At 56.2% G+C, this 14,007-nt stretch overlaps 1 protein-coding gene across 2 annotated transcripts; it reads right to left on the reverse strand.

The window, feature by feature from the left end:
* Positions 1 to 8,675: 8,675 nt before the first annotated feature.
* On the reverse strand, positions 8,676 to 13,711 carry FOXF1 (forkhead box F1). Of its 2 annotated transcripts, XM_045818776.1 has the most exons (3): positions 13,141 to 13,711; positions 11,489 to 12,500; positions 8,676 to 10,157 (listed from the first exon to the last, which is right to left on the reverse strand). In XM_045818776.1, the coding sequence occupies exons 2-3, from the start codon at positions 12,462 to 12,464 to the stop codon at positions 9,997 to 9,999; spliced, it is 1,137 nt and encodes a 378-aa protein (XP_045674732.1). In that variant the 5' UTR covers positions 12,465 to 12,500; positions 13,141 to 13,711; the 3' UTR covers positions 8,676 to 9,996. The 2 variants fall into 2 exon arrangements, with proteins under 2 accessions (XP_045674732.1, XP_045674731.1); XM_045818775.1 differs by having other exon boundaries at positions 11,489 to 13,711.
* Between the last annotated feature and the right edge of the window lie 296 nt (positions 13,712 to 14,007).

The following is a 14,007-nucleotide window of genomic DNA, read 5'->3' on the forward strand; positions in this document are numbered from 1 at the left end:
GCAGAGACTGGAGAGAAGAATGAGCTGTTGGAGGGGAACACTCGGGAAGGGGAAGGGCCGGGTGTGGGCATGGCGAACGCAGTGTGAGCTCTCAGCTCCCTCCACCCACACCTCCATCCGCCGGCACCGCAGCAGACACGCAGCTGTCCTCCATCCTCCCTGCTGTCCTGCTGGGGCCAAGAATCCCCCACACTGCATTTAAGGTGTGAGGCCCTGATGATCCCATTTGCCATGAAAAATGAGGACCCCTTCCCTTCCCCTCTTCTAACCTTGCTGGGAGCATTACCGCACCTCGTCACCTGCCCTCCCCCATGGGCCCCCAGGAAGCATCTGGCTTGCAGATGACTCTTCAAAAAAATTTTTGATCTTTTTTTAATCCTTGTCTGAGGATATATTTATTGATTTTTGAGACAGGGGTGGGGTAGGAAGAAACACTGATGTGGAAGAGAAACATCAATCAGTTGCCTTCCATAGGCTCCCTGACTGGGGATCGAACCCACAACCTTTTTGGCCTATAGGGTGATGCTCCAACCAACTGAGCCACGCTGTCAGGGCAAATCAGAATCAGAATCAAAATTCTGATTCTGATTTTCACACCTGTGTCCCCCAGCACAAATAACAAAGTGGGAGTTGCTGAACTCACTTCCCCTTTGTCTGGATCTAATCTAACCCACACTCCAAATAGAACAGATACCCCTAAAACCTAAGGGCCATGGACTCTGCTCCCTTTTAAAATGCTTTTTCTTTGGGGGCTGGACTTCCTGGACCACCTTTCTTCAAAATAAGTCTCACGCAGGATCCCGTGCATATGAGCCGGAGGAAGAGGCTGGCTGGTGTGCAGGTGAACGTGAGACCGCCTCCCAACAGCCTTCTTCAGCAGGTGCCACCTGCACGAACGCCCCGCCCAGTTTTCCCTGCAGCTGCGGTGAGAAACGACATCCTCAGCTCCATTGCTTCCTCGCACCTGCCAGCACTTCCCTCCTTGTAACAATAGCTCGCATTTATTGAGCTGTTTCAGATGCTGTGGAAATAGTCGAAGTTGGCTCCTAAGTTCTTTTGCATTCCTTTCCTCTAGAGAAGGGTCTGTGCCCCATCTCCTTGAATCTGGGCTCTGAGGTAGCCTGGCTGATAGGCTGTGGCAGAAGTGAGCTTGAGTGACACTGTGAGCTTGCATGAGGAGCCTAAGGAGGCCAGCTTCTATTTTGTCTTCAAGGGACACTCTTGGGAAACAGCCACCATGCTGTGAAGAAGCCCAAGCTGCTGTGGAGAGGCCCACATGGAGGGGACCCGCCGGCCAGCACCACCTCATCGGCCATGTGGGTGCATGCCATCCACACAGGTGCACCGTGGGGGCAGTGGGTCCTCCAGCCCAGCTGAGCCGTCTCATGCTGGAGCTGAGGCAAGCTGCTCCCACCGGGCTCTGCCCACACCACTGTCAGGAGTGAAATGAATTATTTTTGCCACTTTAAAACTGGAAGACGATTTGTTCCTCATTAATAATCAATGGTATAATTTCATTTATATTATAGATAATGATTCATATACAAATGACTACATTCTTGAAGATATAGTAGTATGTAAATATAAGTTGTATACACAGAAACAAGCACATAACTTCAGTTAGTCCTCACAATCAATTTTGAGGGACCCCCCCATTGCATGGACATAACGAGGTACAGAGAAAGAAAGTGACTTTCCCACAGTCCCTCACTAGTTGGTAGTGAAGTCAAGATTCACATTGGAGCAGACCACGGACTAAACCAGAATTACCCATGTAATTCACAGCGGAGTGTCTTCACTTTGCCACCTAGGGCAGAAGGGGGCACACAAACCGGGGGGACTTTCTCAAAGAGGAGTACAGCAGTGGGGTGATTTCCCAGGGCACACGGCATGCCCGTGGCGTGGATGGCCTCAGAGCCGGGTCTGCTCAGTGCAGAAGACTGCAGGCTAGTCTCCCAGAGCGAGCAGTGGGTTTGGTCCAGTCTGGGTTTCATCTGTTCCGCTCCCTTCAGTTCTGATCTGTGCATCTCCAAACAGCGACCCCTGTTGGAAGCCCGCTGTGTGATGGGCAAGGGCCAGCTTTGCCTCATCAGTAGAGAGGGAACTGAGGCACCAAATTGTAGTGGCTCGCTCCCTGGTGCGTGGGAGAGCGCTGCTGGTCCTGCATCCCACACTCCCCCCATGAATCCCCATCACTTTGCCAGTCCTTGTCTTTACCCTGGGTTTTCACCCGAGCCCACCTGGGCGTTTTCAAACCAGCGGAGATTTCTCAATAGTGGAACCCACACCCCTGTTCCTCTAACAGGACAGGCATTCGCCCTGTGAATGGACCCCTTTATTTTCAATGCCCATAAATCACAAAGCTTAAAATGGGAGCTGACACATGTCCATGTAATGTGGATGTTTTGCACTTTAGATGGTATGGAGGCAATAAACTTGAGCCCAGAAGTGCTGAGTTGTGAGCAAACTAAACCTCCTTCCCAGCATCAAAGGGAGGCTGGACTAATTCACATAACCCTTGGAACAACCCCACAAAGCAGGCACTATCACATCTTTCCGGTGGGAATGATGTGGCTCAGAGAGGTCATATGACTTGCTACAGTGACACAGCAGAGCTGGCCCAAGCACCAGGGTCTCACCCTGTCGGCAAGGGAGAAGCCTGTCCTCTGGACATCTCTTGACCACCAACAGGGCCTCAGGGGTAATTGGAAGCCACAGTGGCTTGTGGGGAACAACAGAAGGATGACTTATGACTGAGGAATGGGGTGTTGAAGCAGCGCATGCCAGGGTTTGCAGTAAATTCAGCTCTGGTGTGCACAAGCTGTGTGTCTTTGGGCAAAGTGCTTACTTAGCCTTTCTGGACCTAGTTGCACCTGTATGCACTTCATAGATTTTCATTAATTTAAGCCTCACAGTGATGCTTAAGTAAGCCCACCATTATTCCCATTTTACAGATGGGGAAACTGAGGCAGTGAGAGGAGAAGCATCTGCCCAAGCTCATAAAGTTAGGAAGAGGTGGAGTCAGGACTTGAACTCAGGCCTTCTGACTCCCACACTTTGCACCACTACATTTGTTATCTGCTTCTCCTGGGACCCACACAGGTGTCTGGGTGATGGGGGTGGTGTTTGCTTTCTTTTCACTTCTCTAAGGTTTATTTATTTTATTTTAAATAAGCCCTATTATTTGTGTAATTAGGAAAAGACTAATTTAGTTTGACCCTCTCCCCCAAAAAGGCAGCTACCCCTTAAGAAAGGTCAAAGGGTCTGAAACACCCAAATCAGGTTCATCTGTGCACATGGTTTGCTCTCCAGGCTCCGGTGAAATCAATTTTCCTTCCCAGGGTTTATTTTTATTGTCTCTGGTCTTGTCCCAATGCAAACCGCGAAGCAGACAGCAGGTGGCGCTGCCACCTCATAGAGAAACAGCCAGAGGGGGAAATGCCTGGGGAGGGTGAGGTGCCTCTCCTCTCACTAGGAGTGCCCCTGACCCTGAGCTCTCTCCTTGGGGAGGGCATCACAGGGATGCCCCCTGGAAAGTTAGCTGGGACCCACTGCCCTCGTGCCCTCACTGGCCACGTCTGACGCCATCTCAGCAAGCCTCTGACTATTTGCACGGAGATGGCCCACCCTCCCTGCTTCACATAAGATGTGACCACGCAGAAACACAGTGTGCTGACCTATGTCTTGCTTCAGGGGAAATTTCCAAACACAAATATTTTTACCCTTTTCCTGGGGACATCCGAGAACTGAGACTGCTGCCCTGTGGCCGTAAACCCGGGACACAGGAGGGTGTGTGGTCCATGCCTCTTTGCTGCCGTGATGTTACTAGCTTACTAAGATGCTCAGAGAAGCTTGTCACAGCGGTGTCTCCCCAGGCCCCATTGCCACCCACTGGCAGCGTTTGTCCCCGCACTGCTGTCCTGCCGACACAAAGCATTGTAGAAAATGAGCCCTGGGTGCGACCTACGTCTGGCCCCATGGACTTTGTCCACTCTGGACAGGCTTGCTCTTATCCATGCCCCCAGCCTACACTGTAAGAGTTAGGGGGGTACCTTGGTGACGGTGTTCACCCTGGAATCTTTCTGCTTTGGCTCAGGTTGCCTTGACCTTGGTGACGTCGCCTCTTCAGGATGCGGACATGAGCCCCACCCTCAGCCCAGTCTCCAGGGGCTGGCGAGTGCTGGAAACAGCACACCGGCCCGTCCGCCCATGATGGCGTGTGTGTCAGCCGCTAAGTCTAGTCGAGTTCAATGGCAGGCACATCGTGGGGGCTCGTTGTCTCTTGAACGAATGAATCTGAGGTGGTCTTTCTTGTTTCTCTGTTCTTTCATGCCAACAACATTCTACACTTACACACATCTGTTCCTCCTTCCCTGCCCATCTCCAAAGCATACAATATCGTCGTTAAAGGCTCATAACTTGTCTTGGTCCTACAACAAGTCAGTGTCCCAATGCGAATGGTCAGGTCCTCTTCCCCAACTGTCTAGGCTATTGCCACCCTGCTTGCCCGGCAGAGTCCTGCCCCAGGGCGTGCCTGTAGGATATGCTGAAAGAGGGCCGTTTGCCTTAAAGCAGCCCAGAGCCCTGAGATGCCAGCGCCCCAGAGATTCCAGAAGCAGGCCAGGGAGGTGCAGACACACATGCAACCCCAGCTGGCCTCTCTCGCCGTGAGCTTCAACTTCCGAGGGTTCGTTTGGTTGTTTGCTGGTCTCAGGAGAAAGTCAAGTCTTCCTTGACTTCCCAAGGAAGTCAAGAGAGCTCTCATGAGGGGCCGTGGTGGAAACCTGTGGAAGCTAGGTCCACTGTCCTGGGGAGAAGGTGAATGGCAGGGGTCTGAGCTGGGGCTGCTGCTCCAGCCTCCTCACCCCATCTGCATGAACCCCCCACACACACAGCTTGATGGCAAGGAGGGGGGTGAGAGGCACTGTGTTTAGGGACCCCCGGCCCACGTGTGGACCCTGTGCCCTGCCATCTCCCCAGTGGGAGCTGGCAGCTGGTTCGTGGGCCGCACTTCAGCTTCTCTCTTTTTCACTAGACCCCGTGGCTGGAGGGAGATGGGGGTCCGGGATCCACGTATCACAATGGTCAGGACAATGGGCTTTGGAGTCAAGAGTCCAGGGTCACAGTTTAAATTCCACCGCTTACCAGCAGTGTGTAGAGCAAGTCCCCTGGGCTGTCCAAGCTCCCTGTCCGCATCGGGAGGGCGGGAGTAGTGCTAGGACCTACCTGAGGACTGCCGAGACGAACCGGGGGGAGGGTGTGTGTGAACAGCTCACCAAGGACTCACAGCAGTATGCCTGCCCGCCTGCCCCAGGAAACATTGGCAAAACATTGGCGGCGTGTGTCTGCCTGCTGGGCTCCACCTTCTCTCCATCAGCTCCTTTTTAGACTCACAAGCCACCTTGGGCAGGAGGGGGCAGCAGAGGCCACGCTGAGCTGCCTTCTCCGGTGATGGAGGAGAGACTTCAGACTTGAGCACTCACCAGGATCACTTGGGAATCTGTAAATACTGTGCATTCCGGGGTACCCCCTCCAGAGATTCGAATCCCGCAGTTCTGCGTGCCCTGCCACACTGCTCCGAACTCTGCAGTTTGAGCAGACCACCCAAGTATTTCTGATGAGGATGGTTTGGGGGCTGCCCTCTGAGAACCACCATCAGACGTGAAGCCCCGTGGGGCCCAGGGACCTTCTGACCTGGAGGTCAGAAGATCCTGGGGGCGAGTCCATGTTGGAGCCCCAGGCCCAACTCCACTGTCAAAATTCCATCTCTCGAGTCTTACAGATGCCCTCCTCCTCCCTGGGAAGGGAGGGAGCATCTCAGTGCACCATACCAGAAGATGGGGGTTCAGTGGTTCCCAAAGTGGGTGCTGTTCCAAAGTCCCTGAGCAGGAGGCCTTGGAAAACATGGATTCTTGCACCTGGTATACCACCCACCCCACCTGCTCACACCGACTCACCACCAGGCCTCTGGGGAGGAGGGTAAGGCATGTGTGGATCGCACGGCCACTCCTGTTGGTGCCGCCATCCCGAAAGGTCCTTGAGGACAAGATTGTTAGAGATGACAAAACTGAGGTTCAGAAGTGACTTTGCTGGTGGTGCTCCGGGGGCGGCAGAGCTGAGAGGAGGCTCTAGCTCCATATTCTCGCTACCTTGAGGGAGCCGCCTGCCAATGGGGGGCTCGCATGCAGGGAGCCCAGCGCTGGTGTGACAGCACTGCCTTCCCGCTCCCAGCCCTCTCGCCCCACAGGGAAAAGAAAACAGCGGGTGGCTGTGGGTGTCTGTGGGCCAGGCGCTTTCCCATCAGAAGTGCACACCCGGAGCGCCTTCCAGCCGCCAGAGTTTCTGCCCGACGTGGGCCCTGAGAGCGAGCTTCCTGCGGTGGCCCGCCGCCCGGGCTGCAGTTCCCACCCGCCTGGGGCTGGGGAGCCTGGAGGCCGCACCTAGGCGCTTCTGCTGCCAGGGGGTGCGATGGGTGACCTGCTAAGGCTCAGGTGCGCCCACGGCGTCGGCTCTGCGTGGAGAACCACAAAATTTGGGGCATTTGTATTCCGTGAACAGAACTCTGTCCCGTACATCCTTGCCGCTTCCCCGCCTCTGGGCCTTTTATTATTGGGGAGGGGAAATACATACATCCAAGACTAATGCCCTAAAGGCAGCACAGAGATTTTAACTTAATTCTGTTGGAGATGCCCCTATGCTAGAATGATTCCCGATTATGCACGCTGGGCCAGTGATTTTGCACCGGACTCAGAAGGGCCTTTACTTTTTAAGCTTGCAGCTTTTGACGAGCACACTTTTACCGCCGCGCACGGCTGTGGAAACTTCGCCCTGAGGCCTCTGGCTTGAGCCCGGGCCGAAACGCGCCCTGGAGGGGATACAAACTAAGCGAGTTGGGTCTCCGCGCAGCAGTACCGGCGGCGGCGGCGGTGTGAAATCTCCGCGGGTGAGGAGGCAATTTCGCCTACGGAATCCGGCCCTTTCAGGTTTGCTCGGAGCCGAGCTCTTCTCGCGGGGAAGGCTGGAGTTTTCGGTCATCCCCAGGCCCCAGGTCAAGCTCAGAGACAGCAGCCAGGCCCATCCCAGGGCTCCCCGGGTCGGTTTTCCTGTACCCTGGACGTGGGCCGCTGGGAGGTCCCACTGAAATGCAGGCGCCACCAGGAGATGAACAGGAAGCCACGGTTCGCTGCCGCCCTGGTCTCTGGCACAGCAGCGGCGCCAAAGCCGCGCACAACCGGGGCGCCGCACCTAGGCCTCTGGCGCTCCAAGGGTCCAAGCGAGCGGGCGAGGGGGCTGGAGACACGGCAGGAGGCCGGGGAACGCGCCGGCTGGGCTGGCATTGAGTTTCTCCTAATCAGCCCCACTTCCCCGGGCCTCCGACCTAATTGGGGCTCAGTCTCCGACGGAGGGAGGAGGAGGCTCGCTGCCGCCTGCGGAGGTTGTCTGGGTGAAAGAGCGCTGGTCCCGCGCTGGAGGCCTGGGGACTTTTCCCGGGCACCAGTGGGAAGCCGGGGATGCGGAGAGGTGGCCTGCCTGAGACAGTGCCTTCGCCATGCACCGCGAACCTACTCGCTGAGCGCAAGGCCAGACGCGTGCAGGCGACAGCAGGCTTCGCCCAGAAGACCCCGGCCCGACGCTTTGGCCCGCCCGAGACCCCGAGGGACGCGGAGTCACCGGTCTTTTCCTGTCCCCTTTATCTCGGTTTTATAGACAGCTGTTAGGCTGGGACATTAATTGCCCGGGAGAGTTTATTGATAATTTTGATGTAACAGAGCACCGGAGAAATTACCCTCACGTCCAAAATGTCAAATTTGAGAAGAACCAGGTTCAGAGACACTGCGGTGGGTCTGGAGCGGCCGCACCGACAATGCGAGTTTATCGTGTTTGTTTTCCCAAACAGCGGGGACGGGAACAGAAAGAGGGTGATCAGCGGGAGACGCGAGCTTTTAAAAACGTTTCTTTGCCCCTAAGGATTCAGGGGGAAATGTTCCGGGAGTGGAAACACGTCTATCACCTTGCTCTCCCGCCAACACCTTTTTTTTTTCTCCCCCACAAATTTTACTTGCGTCTTGATTTGGGAAACACAAGCACCGGGCGTGCGCACACATTAGAAAACCCTACAAAAAACCTTAGAGAGCTCTCTTATCATTGACAACCAATGAGATATTGGACGGTAAAGTCTGTAACTCACAGTAAAAGTCTCACTGGTCTTAGAGTGGGGAAAAAGTAAAACTATAATGTATATGTATTTATATATTTTTGCATACATATGGTCTTCCCTGGGAGGAGGACTATATAGCTTTTCTTTAAACATTTGATTATTTCTTTAAAAAGAGAAATGACATTCAGAGGGGCAGGGGGCTCTTCTTTAAAAACAGAAGCCAAGAAAAATAGTTACTCACGCCCAGATTTCACTACAATGTAAAATGAAGAGTGAAAAGACACAGATTAGCAAGAAATAAATAAATACATAAATAAATAAAAATAAAGAAAAAAGAAAGAAAGAGAAAATGGGAAAGAAAAAAGTATTCAGAATCTCCCATATTTTAAATTTTAAAAAGTCCACCCTATCTCGAGCTGATTTTTGTCTACATTTTTGGAGTTTGGAAGATATTCTACAATCCCAATAAAATACTCATGCGATTTTATTGCTAGTTGATACAATGTTAAAGGCCATGTACAAATGTTATACATTTTTATTTTTGTTCTTTTTTTAGGAAAAAATACACAAAAGGCAGAACATCCTCAAATTGTCATTTTATACAGTGCAGAAAGAAATTTAAAATATGTGTCACAAATGCTGCACCCCAGCAGCCAAAATACTAGAGAAAAAGGGGGTAGTCCTTCATTTTATATATATATTTATATAAAACATATGGGAATTTGTTTTTACACAAATCGGGCTTTATTTCAAATTTACAATGGACATCTAAAAAAACTCTACGCGGCAAATATTGCCAACAAAGTTACACCATTAATACTGATAAACGGAGGAGCCTATGCGGTGTGTCGATTACTAGGGAAAGAAAGAATAAATAACAGGATGAGCCTTGCTATAGTTTTAAAAAGTGCCTTAACCTTTCCGCCGCCGCAATCCTGGATTCGAGCGCTGGCCGGGCCACCCCCGTGCGCGCCGCGCTGTGTTCGCCTTGCTGTCGCACCAGAAAGTTTACAGTAGAGGTCGGGAGACAGCCGGGTCTGGTGAGCACAACACCCACCAAAAAAGTCCAAGTACAGTTCAAAACAAAACCAAAAAGACTGCAGAGAAGGAAGAAGAGGAAGGCGGAGGGGGATGGCAGAGGCCCGGAGCGCCGCCCGCTTCTGGGCTCCATTGGTTTCTTTTTCAAGACGAGCAGTGGCTTCAGAGATGCAAGTCGTCCGCACAAAGATCCACCTGTGGCTGCTGCAGGGCTTCGGAGGGGGGGAGGCAGAGCGCGATTGTTTGCCCCCCACTTCCCTGCAAAAGACGGCTCTAAAAAGAGACTTGCGCATTCCAAGACATTCTTTCCAAAAAAAAAAGTTAAAAATAAAAAGATAAATACTCAACCAAAAAATAAAAGTATTTGATAACGATGGTCTCACATGTTTGCCTTTCTTCTAAAATATCTGCCCCCAACCTTGTCCACTGGAGGGAAGGGTGGGGAGAGACCTCAGCAGAATTTTTGTTTAGATGTTGAGGGTTTTCCCCCAACACAGCACCTTCTCAGCCGGTTTCAATCGGATCAAAAATAGATGTTTATTTACCAACAGCTGCAGTCAGATCAGGCCCTACCGCCACCATTTTTAAAAATTTTTGAGGGAACGGGGGACGAGGTGCCGACCACTGCGCTTGTGTCTTTGCCCTGGGAATTCCTTTTCAAATAATCCGATTGGGGAGGGGTCAAACCCTGTTCTTCTGCCGATGGTTATACCTCGAGAATAAAGCAGTTTCTTGCAATGGGTTCCCAGGTCCCCGAGCGGGCGGCCGTGCCCAGGGGGCCCGAGGGCTTCCGGCTCGGCTCACATCACACAGGGCTTGATGTCTTGGTAGGTGACCTGCTGGTGGTAGTAGGAGCCGCCGCCAGCAGAGTGCATGGAGGAGGACGCCATGGTGTTGAAAGAGAAGACAAACTCCTTTCGGTCACACATGCTGGGCGACTGGGAGTGATACCGAGGGATGCCTGCGAGGGAGTGACAGGGACTAGATAGAGTTCAAGGTGGAGAAGCAGAGCTGCCCACTGCCCCGGGGTGCAGGGCCCTCCCCTCCCCGTTCTTTGCCCCAGCGCCCAGACTCCCCGAGTTCCCGGCTCTCAGTCAGGCCCGGGTCTGTGCGCCCTGGGGGTAGGTAGATTCCCGCTATCATCCTTCTCCTGGGAGCAACCGCCACCTGGGCCTCTCTCTCCTTGGACACTGAGCCCAGGCTGGGGGCTTCTGGGGGTGCTGAAGAGGAAGGGGTGGGGTAGGGGGCTGAGATAGGTCTTCAGATGCCAGGGAGGGCCCTGGCGGCCTCCACCTCCTGGGCAGCCACCTCCCAACCCCAAAGGCCTCTGTGCGGGCACAGGCAGGCTCTGGGAACAGGGAAGTGCCTCTTGGAGAACTGCCCCCCCCCCACCCGGACAGTTAGAATCTAGGAGTCTGAAGCTGACCAACCAGGGCAACCGCAGACCCCCACAGAGAAGCGGCCTTTCAGCCAGCCGGCCCAGCTCCTGCCTCCCGCAGGCTGCTGACAGCTGACCCCTAAGAGCCCCCTGCTATGCTCATTCCATGCTCTTTCCAGAACTACACCCAAAGGGCTGCTGGTGGGTGCCCAGCTGGAGGAGCTCAGAAGGAAAGGTTGTTCTGTGTCTTCTTTCTGAGGGTCGCGGGGAGAGGATGACCGGGCCAAAGACCTGGACCCCAGGAAACAAAGAATCTGTGAGGCATCCAGCTAAGACCCTAGTTTCGGAGCTGGCCACAGACCCTCTCTCTGCCTCTGTGACCACAATACGCTTCCGACTCAGTGTTCCTGAGGCCAGGCCTGGTTCCCTGGCAGGCCAGGGCCCTGAGCCTCTGCGCACCAGGCCCAGGCGGCTTTGGGCCTAACTCTTCCGTTCTGCCCAGGCAAGGAGCAGAGGCGGACTCTCCCACAGCTTTCTGAGTGACCCCAGGGAGGGTGAGCCAGCTGGGACTTGTTGAGGTGTGAGGGGGCCTAAAGGACCAGAAGTGACTTAGAATACTTGGGTCTGAGTCTTTTTGGTGGGACCTGGCCATGCTCTGGAAGGCCAGCAGCCTGCTGTTGTAAAAGAAAAGGAGAAACGACATGTTGGCCCAAGTCGGGGACCCAAGCTGCGTTCACTCCCTCAAACGGAGAGAGATAGTGCTGGGAGACACCACAGTATTGGGGCTGGCACCCCACAGAAGTGGCTGCAGGCTTTCGCCCAAGGGCAGTCAGCAAATCCGGGTACTGGGAGTACCGTGCACTCACGGAAGTCTGACTTCCCTGCGACTAGGACCGCCCAGGCTCCCCACTCACCTTGCAGCTCGGCTGGGGCGTTGTGGCTGTTCTGGTGCAGATAGGGCTGGTCCAGGGAGTGCGTGGAGAGACTGCCGGACAGGGGGTTAGCCGCGGGGTTGCAGGGGGACAGGGGCTGCTGCTTGATGTAGGAGGCGCCGCTGTTGAGCGCTGCGGAGGCCGAGGGCGGCCAAGCCGCGGCGGAGCCCGAGTAGACCGCGTGAGGCTCCATGACCCCACCGGCGGCAGGCAGCAGCGGGGAGGCGGGCACCGAGCTGTCGTGGTGAGGGTACTCGCCCGCCGCTGCGCCGCCGCAGCTGCCCATGTACGAGTGGCCGCCATTGGCAGGCAGGTGGGGCACCGAGTGACTGGGCAAAGCCATGCCGTCCACGTTTCCCGGCAAGTGGCCGTTCATCATGCCCAGGCCTCCCTCGAGCGCCAAGCTGTTGGGCGGACACGAGAGGCCGCCGGCCGAGCTCTGGAAGCCGTAGGTGTCCGGGAGGTGGTTGAAGCCCAGCCCGTTCATCATGCTGTACATGGGCTTGAGAGCTTGGCATTTCCTTCGGAAGCCGCGGGGTCGGCGGCGGAACGAACCCTCCTCGAACATGAACTCGCTGGCGGGGTCGATGGTCCAGTAGTGGCCCTTGCCCGGCCGCCCGAGGCCCTTGGGCAGTTTGATGAAGCACTCGTTGAGCGAGAGGTTGTGGCGCACCGAGTTCTTCCAGCCCTGGTAGGAGCCGCGGAAGAAAGGGAAGCGGCTCTGCAGGAACTGGTAGATCTCGCTGAGCGTCAGGCGCTTGGTGGGCGAGCTCTGGATGGCCATGACGATGAGCGCGATGTACGAGTAGGGCGGCTTCTCCGGGCGCCGGATGCCGGCGTTCGTCTTCTTGGCCTTGGACGGGCCGGACGACGCGGGGTCCATGGCCGCGCCGCCTCCCCCGCCGCCGCCAACGCCGCCGCCGTGCGGTGGCTGTTGCTTCTCGGGCGCCGAAGACATCGGGTGGCTGCTGCCGCCGCTGCTGCTGCCGCTGCTCTGCGAGGCCAGCGAGCCGGGAGGAGGAGGAGGAGGAGGAAGAGGAGGAGGAGGGGGAGGAGGGCGAGGGGGAGGGGGCTGCGCGCGCGGGGCTGGCTGCGGCTCTGCCGTCATCGGCGGCCACTTCTCCGGAGCGAGCCTTGGCGCGCCCTCCCCCGCCCTCCCGTCCGTCCTCCCGGAGGAGCTGCTGGAGCGGCCAGCGGTTGGCGCGGAGCCCCCCTCTTTCTCCAGCTCCCTCCTCCCCCACCTCTATCTCCTCCCTCTTTCCCTCTCGCCCTCCCACAAGGGAAGGAACAGAGCGGAGGCCGAGGGCAGCCTCTTGGCAGCAAAGGGCGGAGGCCGCGAGACAGCCCCCCCACCGTTTTTTAGGGGGAGGCACCCACTCTGGGGCCTGCAGCGGTGCGCTCCCGCAGGGAGCAGCGCTTGGTCCCCGCCACCCGCAGCGCTCGGCTTCACTACTCCAGCGGAGGCTGCTCTCACTGCACCTTCTCCCCGCGGCGTCTCTCCGGCCGGTGTTAGACCCTCCAGGAGTTTCCTCCCCACCCTGCCCCCCTCCGGCCCCCACGTTGGTGGGCGCTTAAAGGGCCGTCACTCTCACCGCCCAGAGTCTGCCAGCAGAACCCGCCCCGCCTCCACCAACCTGGCGAGCAAGTGTTAATGCGCCCTCCGCCCGAGGTTCAGCCCCGCTGTGCGCAGGCCTCCGCCTTCCTTGCACGGGCTGCGCGACGGGAAACGCACCCCGGATCTCGGGCCTTCCCCCGACGCGTACAGACCAGTGGCAAATCGCAACTGCAGCGGCCTCCAGGTCGTGGCCATCACGGGCACAGCCGGCTCCGCTACGATATTCGCGGCCAGCGGGCGTACGTTCCCGAGAGGGACCGCCTCCCGACTCTCCCCGCCCCGGGAAGGACAGCGCCGCGCCCGGGACTTTTCGGACTCGCCCAGCAACTCGCGAGCAGGCGGGCAGCCGCAGGAGCCGAGCGCGGGCAGAAAACGAAAGCGCAGGGCGGGTCGCTACCACTTTGTCTTTGGAGCCGCAGGGCCCGGCGGGAGCTATTGAAGACGGCCGGTCCTCGAGGACCAAAATCCCACAGGCTCCTAGAACAAGCGGCCGCGCGCATTCACTGACTCACGCGCTGAGGCACTCATGCATACGTATGCATGCATTGATGCACATGCAAACCGGGTCAATGACTAGATCCAGATGTGGAAACTCACTCCCATTTGTGCATTTCCACTCAGACATACGGCGCTTCGGCTGTGCGCGCCCACTAATGCGCTCATTCGTGCACATACAATAGCCCCTTGGAGCTTAAATTTGCACCAACTCCCACTCATGTGCGTATTGGCAACGCTCGGATCTGAACGCACACGTGGCCCAGTTGACTCCCCACCACACGCACACACACTGAAAACCCGCCCGTTATATGGTCCTGCGGCCCTGAGGTCCCCACTTTCCAAGAGCAGGTTACGATTTCTCACGGATGGTCAAGGCCCTGGCAGGAAG

This window comes from Phyllostomus hastatus, unplaced genomic scaffold, assembly GCF_019186645.2.
Source record: "Phyllostomus hastatus isolate PE091 unplaced genomic scaffold, TTU_PhHast_1.1 phas_scaffold_345, whole genome shotgun sequence".
In the NCBI taxonomy this organism is placed as follows: domain Eukaryota; kingdom Metazoa; phylum Chordata; class Mammalia; order Chiroptera; family Phyllostomidae; genus Phyllostomus; species Phyllostomus hastatus.